The following is a 15,631-nucleotide window of genomic DNA, read 5'->3' as shown; positions in this document are numbered from 1 at the left end:
TCACTTAGAAAAGAATACAATATTAATTGATGTCCAAGGTAATTTAAAAGGACAAATAGACAAGCACAGTGGTAATAATCATGGCGGTGACAATAATGGAACATTTTTTAAAGCCTTTTTCAAATCTAAGAAAAGGGTTGAACTATATGTAAAGACTATGATAATAATGAAGAGGGACCATTATACTCCCACAATAATGGGGACAATTTCAAGTGAGCTTATATACATGACTGGGAATTTATTTTTCCTGTTCACTAGCAAACACAGTTGATAATTTTCCAACACACAATCCTAAAAGAGCTTTTCCTTTTTCTTTAGGCCTGAGAGTTCACTCTCTAGGATTGCAAATCACTGATTCCTCCCGCCCTAGGAAGATAATTGTATCATAAATGAGGTAGAGCTTCAAATTTTGTTTGCCTTCTGTCTCAACCAGTGGAAACAGAGTAGAGGTGCTGCCACACTCCACTATAACATTAAGCCACGGACAGGACATAAAGAAGGAGCTTTTTCTGACCACCTTGGATTGGATTCGATTTAATATTAAGACCCCAAATCTAAAGTATAAGGCTAAATGGCTAGAGCGTATCTTTTCCAACCAAATTCTTCAGTTCTGCCTTTGCTGCTTCCATCACCACCTTGAAGTCTATATGTGTATACCTTCCCCTGCATTCACAATTAAAAGTTTATTGATGACAAACATTACCAGTGTATTCAAATTAAAACCCCTCTTTTCTAAGATTCCAAAAATATCAATCATATTCACGAATTTTATTTACTATTAGGATAAGGTTTAGGAGGAATTTTTTTTAACACTATATATTTATTACTCTGCATGTGAGCGCATGTTAAAATAGACTCCGTCACTGAAGTTGGTCACAAAAAGAAACTATATTATATTGCAGTTAACGAAGAGAAACTTGTTAACTATACCTTTATCGAATTAGGTTTACCTACATTGCTATTGGTGCATGTGTCTGTACAGAAATTTAACAAAACACACCATTTCAAGTAGCCAACTTTCTTGTTTTATTTGTTACCACTTACTACCGATAAAAAGTATTAAAAAGTCATCCAAGTTAAAAGTTCAAATATCGATGTACCAAAAATGGGTTCTACACCAAATGGTAGAAGGATATGCCGGGCTTGCAATTCCGTGCATTATCCTGGCCAAAGCTCTTGGTGTAAATTTTGCTTGTGAATTGCTCTGAAGAAAGACCTGATGATTCCCAAAAAACAAGTTATTTTACAATTTTTCTCCAAAAATTTTACCAAAGATTCAAAGAATGCCCATGCCTGATGGTTGATGCCATCAGTGAAATGACAACTTACCTTAATATCAGCCCGCAGGAAAGGGCTGCACACGTAAACAGAGAATCAGTAAGTATGTTGTCACATATAACAATCTTATCTTAGTATCTAATTTTCGATTTTCATATGTTCTTGTAATATATCTAATATTCATTCCAAAAATATCTAAAACTACTCATTTTGATTCAATATTTTAACATTATAAATTAAAATGAGTGGTTGTAAACATTTTTAAGTGTGTAAATTCATTGTCCTCCCAAGGAAGAAGTATAACCTTGTCATTACATAAGCTCAATACTAAAAAATTTAGTAATAATAATTAATAAGCACCTGCTTTGACCAATTTTCTTGCAGGAATCATTGTTATCATCAACTCCAGCAAAGTAATCCAATATTTTCGTTTGCAAGCATGGTGTGTGATTGTTATCACTGCAACCATGCATCTTGTCACATAAATTTATGGCAAAATTTGCAGCATTAAGCATTACATCTATCTTTTGTACCTATAGTAAAGCCGCCAGAAAATGATCAATCAGTAATAACTCAGACGGTAAAACTACAACAAATGCATGGTTCAGAATATGTGATTATTGAGAAGAACATGGGACATCACAACGAGTCAATGCCATAATCTGTGTGTTTGAATCCCATAAAACAAAAGACAACCATGCGGAGGAATAAATGTGTGATAAGCTTGATCTGTCAGTACTAAAGTTTACATACCTTACAACTTTCAACATCTGATAACCATTGGGTAACAGCTGTTGATAGCGAGAAAAAGTCCGTCGGGACTTGAACAATCTTATAACAGTAGGCCAAGTCCTTCATTTCATAAGTTATTTCTCCCGTTAACTGAAATTTTTCACGAATGACATGGTTAGATCAAATATATACATTGCTTTCAATACACATACAACAGCCAGAGCTAACTAAATAGAGAACAAAGATTACTGCATTTTTTATGTTCCAAACTAGAACCAAATAAGATAATTGCTTTAGAGTATACTCAAATTTATTTAAATAAAAACAAAGAAGGCTCCCTCATACACAATATAGACATTTTCTGAGTGCATGTGAACACAAGAAAAAATATAACCACTAATCCAAACCTTGAGATTGTACAACTGATTTGTTAACTCAACTGCTGTAACCCCCACGTCATTTGCCACGGATGGAATATCAAAAACATACAGCCCTTGCTTATATTCAGATCTGAAAGGGTGACAGCAATAATTCAGATAAACAAGAAATGCATGAGGGAAAGCAGAGAACAACTGCAAAACTGTTTTCAACAACCAAGAGCCATCAGCAGGTAGGAGTAGGACTTTATGGGAATTGAACGTTTGGAATCAAACTCAATCTAGAGAGTTGACGTTATGAACATTAAAATAATGCAATGACCATCTGGTAGAAACAGGAAAACATTTGAAACAGAGAAAAGCCAAGAAACCGAATATGCTTCTTATCACCTCTTCAGAATAACAGCAACAGCAGAATTCCTTTGGGCAAGCATAGGTGGGGGAGTCTGCATTAATGGCCAAAAATCAAAATAAGTAACCATGTGATTAGAAGGTCATACAGGATTTATTTATAAATTAATGTATATAAAAAGCATGTTTTATTATTTGTCTCATATGACATCTATGTGCAGTCAAAGGGGAGTCTGTACACACCTTATGAAATGTCAAATTGCAAGTTGAATTTATCTGTGGAAGTAAATACAAGTACTTCACATCTCCCAACTCCAAGCGTGTCAAAATTGTTAGCATCACCTGGTAAATGAAAATATTGAAGACGGATAAGCTGTAGACTAATACTCGACAAAGGTAATGCATAAATAACAAGCCCTACAAGAACCATTTTTGTTATAAGTATGTGCATAAAAAATAAAAATATAAAAAGATGTGTCATTATTAGCACAATTCGTTCTGCAACAGGCTATCAAGAATGCTTTCTAATTTTTAACAGAAAATCAATCATATGGGCTTATGAAGTATCAAATTCATAAATTGAAAGACACAATAGTACTGAGGAGAGACCTCTTCTTTCATATCAAACTTGCGTGAAGAAGATTCTTTAATTAACGAACATATTCTCCCACAGGAGCTCAGAAAAAATAATTTTATTACCTGTACATTAGACTGCGAAGTTTGAAATATGTTTCATCATCATAGAATAGGTGACAATAGGACAACCTCCCATCCCTTCCAGCACGGCCTATCTCCTAAAAAGGCCAATCCAAATATTCAAAAAGACCTATGAAAGAACATTTTGCTATATTTTTACTAGTTTAAAAAAAAAATCATATACCTGCACATACTCCTCCAGACTTTTAGGGAGACTATAATGAATTACCTGAACACAAATATGACATGGGTTTCCAGAATGATTTAGTTTGACATACAAGATATTTATATAGGAATGTGAATATTCATAGAAATTGATGCAGAAAAGCATAATATGTTAATAATCCTTACAGCTCCAACATCACTTTTATCCAGTCCCATACCAAATGCCACAGTTGCAACAACCTTCATAAAAAGTCACAAGGAGTCAGTTGGCAAATAAATTTGTGTCTGAAGCACCAACAGGAGAAAACATGATGAAAATATTATAGAACAATGAATTTAAGCACCACAAAATTGACAAAACTGGAAATTAGAACAAAAATTTTTATCTTACCACTCTGATCTTGTTGGAGGTAAACAACTCTTGGACATAGTTGCGTTCCTTTGAACTCATACCACCATGATAACTCTATTTTAATCCAAGTCAAGCATCAGATTTATAATTCAGCAGCAAGGCTTAACAGAATTATCTATATATTGAAAGAGAAATGCACAGCTAACCTTTGCCGAGATATTGTTATCATTCAAGTATCGGCTAATCATATCAGTTTCAGACTGCAACAAGAAAAGAAATAATTGATTTCCAACAAGAAAAGCATTATAACATCACCACTAAAGAAAGCGAACTTATGTAATTAACTATCTTCTAACTGAACAATTAGGAACAGCAAGCAATACTACACATTTTCAATACTGAATGGAAGAAGGGATAATTTACAACTGACAAATGGGTTCAAGACATTCATAGTATCCTGGAGTTGAAAGTTGGAATAAAGCAATCCATATACACACCTGAAATTTGCAGTATATGATAATGCTTTGAACTTCGGCAAAAGGAGAAGACTTCATGAGAACCAGAAGGTCTTTCATTCTATTATGTTCAGTAAGTATGTATAAGTTAACCAAAGTTCAGATAAGGCAAGGAAAAAATGCAGGTTAAAGCAGAAAATCAAAGCATCTAACTTGCCTATTTTTCAGCAAAGACACCGATAAATGAAAATTGTCCCTTAGTTGTGCCTTTTGAATAAGATTTGTGCAAGGAATATTTAGAGCAGACATGATGGCATCTAAAGTTGTGTTTGTAGCAGTTGCTGTCATTGCAAGAATAGTACCTATGTTAAGCCTTTTACGGAGCAAAGATGCTCTAAGTCTCATGAATGATGGTCGGAAATTGTGAGACCTGTAGAAACGTTAATCACAAGATCAACAGGGAAGCAGATCAAAGAGGAAACATTAATATGAACAAAATACATCCGAACCCCTCACCATTCAGAAATACAGTGTGCTTCGTCAACAACAAGAAGTGAGATGCCTGACATACCAGAAATAACAGACAGAAACTCCTCATTTAGGAAGCGCTCTGGGGAAACAAAAAGCACCTATATGAATTAGAATTGCAAACATTAGCCATATGTAACAACTAACAAGTACTACCATCACCAGTAAATAAAACTGGCATGCAAATCTATCATCTGCAATGGCCTAAAAACAAAAGTTATTGCATCTTGTGCAATAAAAGCAACCACACTGCAAGAGTTCAACTTTTTTCTTCACTATCAAAACCAAACCAAAGTAGCATTCAGTTGCAGAAACTCACCTTCACTGCACCTTGTCTAAGCTGGTTCAGTGTTTCAGCTGCTTCCTCAGATGTCTACAATTGTTTAACAACGAACCAAACAAAAAGATTAAATAACCACGTCCCATACATCCATCAGAATAAGTAAATTATATCAGATGAAATACCTGACTGCTGCTTAAACAACCACCCCTAATCACAGGGGGCAGTTGCCTTAGCTGATCAATCATCAAGGCCACCAATGGACTGACAACTAGGGTAATCCCAGGCAAAATCAAGGCAGGCAGCTGATAGCAGAGTGACTTCCCTGCACCAGTTGGCAAAATAAGCATGGTAGACTTCCCGGTAAGAACCATCTTGATTGCCTCCAGCTGCCCATCTCGAAAACTATCATAGCCATAAACCAAGCTCAGCAAGTTCACCAAATTCTCATCCGAAGGCTCAGCTTGAGCAGCAGACACTGCCTCGTCCACCAATTTCAACTGAACCTCACTAGCTCTGCAAGTCCGCTTTTGCTTCTTTTGTCCACTCTCTGTAACCAACCCTTCTTCATCATCAAAACCAAGTTCCTCTTGATCCTCCTTCCCTTGACGTCCCACTTTACCTCTACTTCTTCTTGTGTACCTTCTACCGCCAGAAAATCTCCCACTTTTCTTGTACCCCTTGTTCATAAACTTCCTCCTCTTACCACCACCACTCAAGTTCAATTTCACAAAGTTCCCTTCCCCACCACATTTTCGCAGCTTCACGGCTGGCAATGGTGCATTTGCCCCTATCAGGTTAGGATGCTGCCTCTTCCCGGATGTCCCCTTTACTCTAGAACCAACTCCAAATCTGTCTTCTGCTTCTTCTCTCTTTCCAAAGTTCTCCTTTTCTCTAGAAACAGCTCCAAGTCCTCCTCTTTCTTCCTCTTCTTCTATCTTTCCAAATTTCCTCTTATCTCTGGAACCAAACCCGAGTCCTTCTTCTTCTCTCCTTCCACATTTCCCCTTTTCCCCTTCGGGGAAAGCACGAGCATAATCAAGTCCAACATTGGTGCCCAGATTGGACGTAGAATTGAGTAGCGGTTCGTTTCCAGAAGCTTCAAAACTTATAGAATGTCTTCGGATCTTCGAGAAGGAAGCGGATTTGGAGAAGAACCCCGCCGGGAGGGTTTCGAGGGGCTGGGAAGTGGAAGGGGGTGTGGGGTCACACTCGGAGGACCGACGAATTTGAAACGGTAGAGCGGTCGGGAGGGAGAAAGAGTCTTGGAGTTGGTGGGTTGGTTCGGGTAGCGGATCGTGTTTGGATTGGGTTTTATCGGGTGCAGAAGGGCGCTTCTTGGAGCTCGAGGTTTTGGTTCTGATTCTAGATTTTCCGGAAGGAACACGAGGTGGTTGTGGCGGCGGCGGAGGTTGTGGTGGCGGCGGTGATGGAGTTGCTCGTCGTGGAGGGGTTGCAGAGACATGGGATCCGTCAGAGTCAGAATCGGAGTCCATCTTTGTTGGTAGGGTCGGAGCACAATCGTAAGAAGTTAAATAGCAGGGTTGCAACACAACCAGGGTCTCCTCCCATACAAATTAAATCTTCAGCTGCTGGAGTAAGAACTAAAGTACAACATAATCAATTAACTGATGGAGTAAGCACAACAGATTCAACAATTCTTGAACTTCAGCAAATTGCAATCAACGTTTACCTGTGAGTGGATGGTGGCGGCTGGAGCACGAAGAAGAAGAATGCAGGGGAGGCGCCGAGGCGGGGAGCGGCTGCGGGATGGGCTGAATGACTCAGCTCTCTGAGTGATTGTCGTTGCCCTACGCGGTAGTTCTACCATACTACCATACCATTGTTTCAGGCGAGCCAGAATTTTCAATGTTCACAGGGCACGTTCCCGCCAATTTCTTGCTTTTTTCGTTTTTGCCCTTTCTTTTTTTTGGTCGGATCTTTTCCTTTTTACCGGGAGCTTAGCGGACTTAACTCCCTTGGGGCTTAAATTATGGGCTACATCGGGCTTTCACTTTTTTAGCCATTCATATTTATGGTAGATACCCTTTTTTTTTCAAAAGGTACAAATTATCTTTTTTGTTGGTATTATAACAGGATTAAAAAAATTCAAAAAAAAAAAACTAATTACAAATTAAATAGGATAAAAAAATTTCTTATTCATTAATCATCATCCCTAAGATCTTAATGACTTCTTTAAGAGTTACATATAAAAAATTAAACTCTTATCAATATTTAAATTTATCCAAACTAGACAATTAGTATATCTATTTTCTCCCCAATATATATTTACAAAAAGTACATCCAATTTTTTTCTTCTTACAGCTACTAATACTTGCGAACAAAATTAAATTTCAGCTGATATTGTACTTGTGCTATGTTATGTATATATAGTTATATACAATATAGAATATAATGCCAAAAATAATGAAGAATAACTCAAAAGGAAGGAAAACATAAACTTTTATCACAATCTTAATGAATATGTACAAGTGAGTTTGTAATGCACACTTCCACTGGTCAATAGTGGATCACTTAATTGAGAATGAAATCAAATCAAACAATAATATGCAGAACACGGAGGGAAAGCAATCATCTACATGCCTCTAACTGATCGGCCTTCCAATAAAAATGGGGAAAAGAAAATAATTAACTTTACAATTGTGTGAAACAGGGTTGTAATGTAACCAACATAAAAACCAAATGGCTATTCTGCACAAGCACTTAGCTAAGCTCTAGTGTATAATTGTATATTATATAGTCAAACTTGAAGAGCCGAAATTCCGAAAATGCTGCTCAACTTTGCACTCACATTATAATGCAATTACACTTTGATTCAAGCTTATTAGGGGGTGGCTTCAGGCCGTCTACCTTATCGAGAAGCCCAATGGTGCGTGGCAAAGACTTGTGCACGTTTTCATCGTTCTCAGTCTTATTAGCAAAAAGAGATTTTACATCAGTTTCCGGTGGTGTTGGCTTCACTTTTTGGGGTTTGGAAGGGCGCTTGCTATCCATTGGGTTTCGAGAATCCTTTTTATCAGAATTGGCCTTCTCCAATATAGTCAGTGTTGGTTCAGAACCTTCAAGAGGGTCTAAGAGTTCCTTTTCCATTGCTATTGTTGCAGCCTGATATGCAAGATCGTGGATTATAGAGCTGCAAAAGAGTATGGTATCTGTTGCTTCTTCAAGTGTAAGGCTTCTAGTGTTGCCAGCACCTTGACACTCCACTGTAATTGTTGATCCCTCTGCCATAATAAAGCATTAAAAATATGTCATAATAAAGTTAGAAACTACACTAATAGAACTCTTATTCTTAACTTGATCCACGAAAAAGCCTTCTAAATCAGATGAAGCTACAAACGAATGTCATTGTAAGAATTCATGTAGGTCCTTAAATTGCTATATTCATACCTATGCCATGGGAATATTCTGCCGTATTGAGCTCAGAAACAAAATCTCTAGGAGAATCATTGGAAGAATGTAGGACAGAATGTTCCTGAGATTTATCCACAGTGCACTTTGATACCATTGACAGATTCCCATCTGCCACACCACTATCATTCTGGCAACAGTTTTCTCCTTCTATTTCTGATTTTATAATTGCAGAATTGTTGGTACTAACCAAAGCATCCATTCCATCAACATTGGTGATTTTGACACCATTTTTCTCATCAAGAGATGACATTGGATCCTTAAGCGATGCTTCTGTATTTGAGATGCTGCTAGCATGATCTGGATGGTCGTCAACATAACTGTATGAAATACAATCTCCATAATTTCGAAAAGATGTTACCGAATTGTCATCTGACCGTACACCAATAACCTGGCTTAACATTTCTGTTTCAGAAGCATCAGTTACTCTGCTATAATCTGTATTGATAGAAGTTTCTGGTACCATAAAATCTAAACCATGGTGAGAATGGTTTGACGTTCCAGAGATAGATGAAGCAGTGCTTGGACACTTGATCCTTGGGTCATATTTGCGGTCAACATCGAATTTCTTGCCAATTGACTGCCTTTGAACATGAAATTCAGAATGTTTTGCTGGGCTGAAATCAACAGATGATAAGGCAGAATAACTATGATGCCCAATTGATCTTCTTATACCATTTACACTGCCTCTTGGAAAATAAAGATCATCATAAGATAAGGTTGCGGCAGTGACAGTCCTGCCCTGAACTATGGTTCCTCTGCTGCTCCTTGACCTTCTCAACAATACAGAAATGCCATTGCCTTCCAAGAGGTGGTTCACTTTCAAATTTGGGCGATCCTGGGAATGACATAACTCTTGATCCGTATGATGATTATCTGGCTTCTTGTAATCAATCCCTGATTGATCCACCTCTGGCTGGCAGGAGTGCATCTGTGCACTTTCCTCCACAGATGAACTTGGAGTAGGACCTTGTTGCAAGTGACCCTGAATTACTTCAGGGGACAAAGATTGACTTCCCTTGGCTTCTTGTTCATCAAGAAAAACTCTCATGTTACCCGCATCAGACTCTTGAGGCAGTTCAGACCCAACTGGTTGTTGATCTATTTCAGCTAATGGTTTTTGTTCTGCAGGGAAATTTGTAGAACTCTCTGAAGAGTCGTTGGAAACTTCCAAATTTGTCTCTGCAATGTTATGTCTCAATAAGGTGTTTTCCCTGCTGCACTGCGGACAAAGCTTGATATACTTCTCAGCTTGTTCGGTGACCTCATAGCAACAACCACAACTAGAACAAGTTGCTATATTTTCAAAACAGGCAGGTTCAGAAATATCACCTCTGACATTGGAAGTTTTTGAAGTTACATTTAATTCTGTATCAATATCATGATGGGTAGAATCTTAAAGGAAAATACTTCTTCATGAATATCAGAATATAATATCTTCTCAGTTCCCTTTACCCTGTCATCTTGATTTTGGTCACTCCCTTTGGTATCTTGTGCACAACGTCTTCCATGATCAGAGCTCATATTGCTGGTTGAAGTAGCAGAAGAATCGCTATATACAAGGGAACATTTTGCCGAATTTGCTTTCCCAACATAAAAAGTTGTACTTGGCACACTAGATAGAAGTGGTCTGAACATTTTCTGATGACTTTTTCTATCCTGCATGCCATTACAAGGTAATTAACAAGAGTTTGTAGAGTGATCATAAACAACGATAAAAAAGAGACTATAAAGAAAACAATAGCAAAAGACGGCGATATGTAGGGAGGAATGCACAACTCTTAGGAAAACAGAGGATTATAAACAATAGTATGCACACCATACATAACCACATATTGATATTCTCTATCACTAGGAACTGAAGATGTGTTAACCAATCGAAAGAAAAACCTGGTTATAACTTGTAACAATCATGCTAGTACAAGCATTCAACATTATTAGCAGTATCCAGACAAAGTCAAGGATGAAAAACATGAAACTATGTACTTGGAAGAGTTGTATATTCAAGAGTAATTTAAAATTTTGTTGAGGAGAAAAGAACCAAAAAAGCATTGTACAACATATTACTCAAAGATAGATATAGCAAATATTATATTGAAGTGTTGGTTGTTAACAGCATAGAATGATCTAAGACGGCTGATTCAAAGTAAAGTGCACAAATGAGATAAACTAATTCCAAATATGATATTGTAAAGCAAGAATGACAACCTTATTAAGACAAATCAAGGTCTAAATGGCATAATCGCTACAAACAGACAGTAAATCACACAAGTATTGAGAAGAGGAATTTGAGAGAAGTAGACAATACAATACCATTTGCCGGAGAGCAGAATCAAATGATCTTTTAGGAGCAGAATTTGGGGACGCCATGCTGGACGATTTCTTGGAAGTAGGATATTTGACATTGGAATGTGAACCCCCCTTTATTGAATTTGCTCTATCTAAACTTCCCATTGGGATAGACTGAAGAGAGTCTACATCATCACAGCCAGATGATGCAACAGAATCCTTGCTGTATGAACTGAATTGATCTCGATCTTGACTGAGAAAAGAGCTGCTACTCCAAGAAGCAGTAGGAGACATTGATTGCCTACTGAATTTGCTGGTTGAATCCCTACCATTTCGGGATGCTGGAATTTTTGGTCGATCAGCCAAAGAAGTACAGAGATTGGGAGGAGCAGCACAAGAGAAATTGGAAGAACTAGTTTGCCATGCTCTTATCTTTGGTGAAGCAAAGTTCCCACGGCTTGTCTTAACAGGCGAAGCTCCTCTAATCCCTGATGAGATTGCAGGACCAACGGAGCCAGTGCTGGTCCTCCGAGGGGTAGGAGTTGAACTTCTCCTGCTTACATAACTTCTCTCCATCTGAAAGAAAAGGCTATCCAACATAAGATGGATTATAAGAATAACAACTACTGCATTTTTCAAAAGGATGAAACAAAGTTTAGATGAATTTGCATAAGTATTCATAAGCATTACTATATAAATGGATTCAAAGTCCCACCGTAGAAGATCTTGATATGGAAATGGGTTTACTCTGAGGACTTCCTCTGCCTACAACATTTATTTGTTGTGGTTCATCATCTAATGAAGGAAACAGTGGTGTGTCAGGTGGTGTGAACAACCTATACATGAATAAAACAGACATTTAGCACATTAGTAATGAGCCAATACCAGTAATCAACTTATGCACATGTTAAGTATCAAAAGCCTTGTGATCAAGAAATTAGCTTTAAATATTTTCTTCGGAAGAAAAACCAATTCTGCACAAGGTGGATCCAGAATCACAACATATGTTCACATAACAGAACAAGTAGAGTTGAAATAGCAGAAGAAAAGACAACACACCAGTCATAGTCATTTTTGTCATCATCTGCATTGAGCAAGTCACTGGTTTCTCCTTGGCCATGAATGGAAATCCTAACCTTGGTATCCGGAAAATGCCTCAACTGCATAGCTGTATGAATTAAAATTCAAGATAAAAGGAACGAATTCATGAGTATTACCTAAATAAACCAATTAAAAAGAAAAAAGATATAGAAGATTACAAAATGGATCTTCAAAGTCATCCGATGGCTGAAGTAGAAAATTCTCTTTGGACTCCATTTCATTGAACAAAGCAAGATCATCATCATCATCATCTCGTCTCTCCCTGAATAGCAATCCGCCTCCGAGACAGTGGCCACGCTTGTGAATGTCTTGTCTTGGTTCTTTCCCCGGAGAGAATCTCATTGCTAAGGAAGGTGGCATCTCCCTACCCAAAATTCAGTGTCAAAAAAGGTAACGCCTCAAGTTCTGCATACAAAGCCAAAATCAAATTTATTTAGCAATGGAATATACTAACTAAAAATATTACCATATAAAATTGAAGGCATTGATCGATTTAGCTGAAACTTATTTAGAGGGAGATAACAGGTCCAGACTCCAGAAAGGTCAAATTACAAAGCAAATGGGTCTTTCTGCCAACTAATACATAATATTGATATTTGAGGACCATGGTTATTACTATTGGTTAGTGCGGTAACTTTTGAACCGTTCGTAGCTTTGCTTACAAGTTTTGTGTGTTGTCTGCGTTCAAGTTTAATTTAGACCCTTCAATTGCATGAATGTGGGCAACATGTACAGGTATTAGTAATTGACTTACGTTAATTTGTTGAATTTCTTACCTGACACAATAAATTATATATTGAGGCATAGAGCAATTCCGAACTTCAAATTAAGTAATAAGCAGGACTGCAAAACCCGTAGAATGAATGAAAGGATGAAGTCAAGGGAGATTCTAAAAATAACTGAATTTGACTAGAACAACACATTGGTTTAATTGAAGTGAGGACGTGGTGGATTACGGTTATGGTTAGAGGATGGTGGAGGCCTGGAGGGGGTGCTTACTAGTCACTATCACTTCATAGTTTATACTTTATATTATGCCGTCTCCGTCTCCGCCTCCGCATGCTAAACATTTCATTTTTAAAAGCTTTAGTTACTCTATTGGTTCTATAATTTTGTGAAATTTTTAATTAGGTTATTATGCTTTTTTTTTTTTTTAATTGAGTTCTTGCACCAACTTTTTTTTTCAATTAAGTCACTCTTAGTAATAATTGGCTTAATTTTATAGAGACCCAACTAAAAAAAAATTTAATACATGGACCTAAATAAAAGGAAAAAAAAAGGTATAGGGACTCAACTAAAAAAAAATTTGGTGCAAAGACTCAATTAAAAGAAAAAAAATATAGGAACTCAATCGAAAATTTTGCAAAACTATAGAACCAGCATAATAATTCAACCTTTTTAAAATTCTATTATTCAAATCTGTTTTGCTACAAATCAATTTCTTTTGGTGGAAACTCACATAAAAGTCTTTTATAAAGTTGTTAGTTGATAAAGTTGTTAGTTAAAAATCGTTAAATAATTTGATATTTTTAACTAAATTATTATTTAAAGATTTTTCATTAGCAACTTCATATGAAGATAATTGTAGGTAAATTTTCACCTTTTTTTTTAATCAATTACTTTTGTAAAGATTAAATGATATAGTAACCAATAATTTTTGTAATTAATATATTTAAAAAAAAAAGAAAAATAAGAATAACAATTTTATTCGAGTCCATTTGGATTGGAACACTCATGTTGTTGCTTTGCTTACATCTTGAATAAAAAGAATTTGGTTACTTATATTTTATCTATTAGAATTCAATTATTTAACTTGAAAAACTTTAGACTTGATCAGGTACAATAAACGAACCAAAGCCAATCTGTGACACCGTCTAAAGGATAGCGCCGCCGCCTACAGCCCCAACTGGCCCTCTCCCGAGCTATGAACAAATGAACAATCACAGTCACAACTCACAATTCACAACCCTAAATTTTTGGTGAGCTTGACACTTTAAACAAGTGATATGTCCTAATTAGTTTATTTGTACCCTAAGGTTTCATTTACTCCCATGAAATTAATATATTTTTATTGGATTTAATTAATATACTTTAAAAATATAAATTAAGATTATCAATTGAAACATTTTTTTTATAAAAAATATATAAAATTTAAATGTTTAATATTAATAGTCTTAACATATTCTTATATCATTAACTAAATTTTATATTAGTAAGGCATATGCTATTTTATAATATTTTATATGTGGATATAAGTACGAAGCTTGAACACCAAAAAAGGGGGGCAAAAGAAAAAAAACTTGAGACATAACAGAAGTTTGTGGGGGCAATGTGGAATAAGGTCAACATAACAACTGATGAATTATCGATCATTAATTAACTAATAGCTGGCTTTGTTACTAATAATCCACAGATTATTGAGTTAAGCCACTTAAATTGTTAGGTGAGAGAAACTTAAAAGAAGTATATTTGTCAATGATTTCAGTTGTCTTTGGTTCTACTACTAATTGCTATATTACTGTCAACGGCAATGGACATGCCATCTAATATCTATATTGCAATACAAAAGGACTAAAGTAGTCTGTGAACAAATAAGTAAACTAATATATACATGCAGTGACGGAACTTGAAACAAAATTTTAGGGAGGACAGATAGAAAATAATTGTTAAAATATTTTTGATATGAACTCCATTTAAGATAAGTTCGTCTAATTTCATCTTTTTGATTTGGGTGATATTGACAAATTTAAAACCATTTTTCAAGATCTCGTTCCAAAAAGTTAAGGTTAAAATCATCAGATGTAACTTTTTGAACTTTTGAAGGTTATATCTCACTTTCTTCGTTATTCATTAAAGTAGAAGAACTATCTACAGGTGTTGATATTGTAAAAGTTATATGTTCTCCTTCTTAAATATTAGTCTTTCTCTTAAAAAATGTATCAATTCTTTGATTTTTTATTATTATTTTATATAAAAATTTGTAAAATATGTAAAGAAGAAGTTAGAAGGACAAATATTAAAATTTATAATATTTATTAAATTTTTTTATCAATTTATACAAATACAATAATATTAATACTTATTGAATATTTTATTATTTTTTATCATATAAAAATTAAATTAAATAAATAGTAAAATATAAAATAATATTAAATTAAATAAATAAAAAATATCTAATTTTTTATATTTAAACTTAAAGATAGAGAGAATGTTGTTTATTAAACTTATTAGATACTTTAAGTCATTGTAAAATATTTAAGTCAATTGAACTTAAAAAAGTACTACTAAATTTTTTATAAAAACTTAAAAAATTTGGAAAGGGCATGACCCCTTGTCTAAACTAAATTTCGCCACTGTATACATGCTAATATTCCTGCGTGAATTTTTAGCAGTAGCAATTTAACTTTAAAAATGGAGTTTAGATAACATAAAATTATATTAGGATGAATATCCATTTTGGTTCTTAATAATTTTTTGAAGGATTATGAGATTTTTTAAAAAACAAATTTTTATTTTGATTCCTTATAATTAACTTGGTGAGATTAATTAGTCTTTTTGTCAACGATTTCTCACTAGAATATATTTATAAAACTCG

The 15,631-nt window shown here is 35.4% G+C and overlaps 2 protein-coding genes across 2 annotated transcripts; both read right to left on the bottom strand.

The window, feature by feature from the left end:
- Positions 10 to 7,141, bottom strand: LOC107632010 (ATP-dependent DNA helicase Q-like 5). The gene is given in 20 exon segments (XM_021120004.1): positions 10 to 663; positions 1,101 to 1,216; positions 1,330 to 1,354; positions 1,639 to 1,811; positions 2,032 to 2,160; positions 2,418 to 2,520; positions 2,778 to 2,833; positions 2,982 to 3,080; positions 3,348 to 3,439; positions 3,442 to 3,532; positions 3,619 to 3,663; positions 3,786 to 3,839; positions 3,991 to 4,065; positions 4,158 to 4,211; positions 4,449 to 4,527; positions 4,624 to 4,836; positions 4,923 to 5,035; positions 5,254 to 5,307; positions 5,400 to 6,818; positions 6,908 to 7,141. Coding segments are annotated over 19 exon segments (2,970 nt in total). The 5' UTR covers positions 6,711 to 6,818; positions 6,908 to 7,141; the 3' UTR covers positions 10 to 575.
- On the bottom strand, positions 7,661 to 12,733 carry LOC107634003. The gene is given in 7 exon segments (XM_021120003.1): positions 7,661 to 8,459; positions 8,626 to 10,001; positions 10,004 to 10,305; positions 10,960 to 11,511; positions 11,651 to 11,771; positions 11,995 to 12,103; positions 12,195 to 12,733. Coding segments are annotated over 7 exon segments (3,099 nt in total). The 5' UTR covers positions 12,397 to 12,733; the 3' UTR covers positions 7,661 to 8,022.

This window comes from Arachis ipaensis, chromosome B03 (assembly GCF_000816755.2).
Source record: "Arachis ipaensis cultivar K30076 chromosome B03, Araip1.1, whole genome shotgun sequence".
NCBI lineage: Eukaryota > Viridiplantae > Streptophyta > Magnoliopsida > Fabales > Fabaceae > Arachis > Arachis ipaensis.
This window is presented reverse-complemented; position numbering and strand designations above follow the sequence as displayed.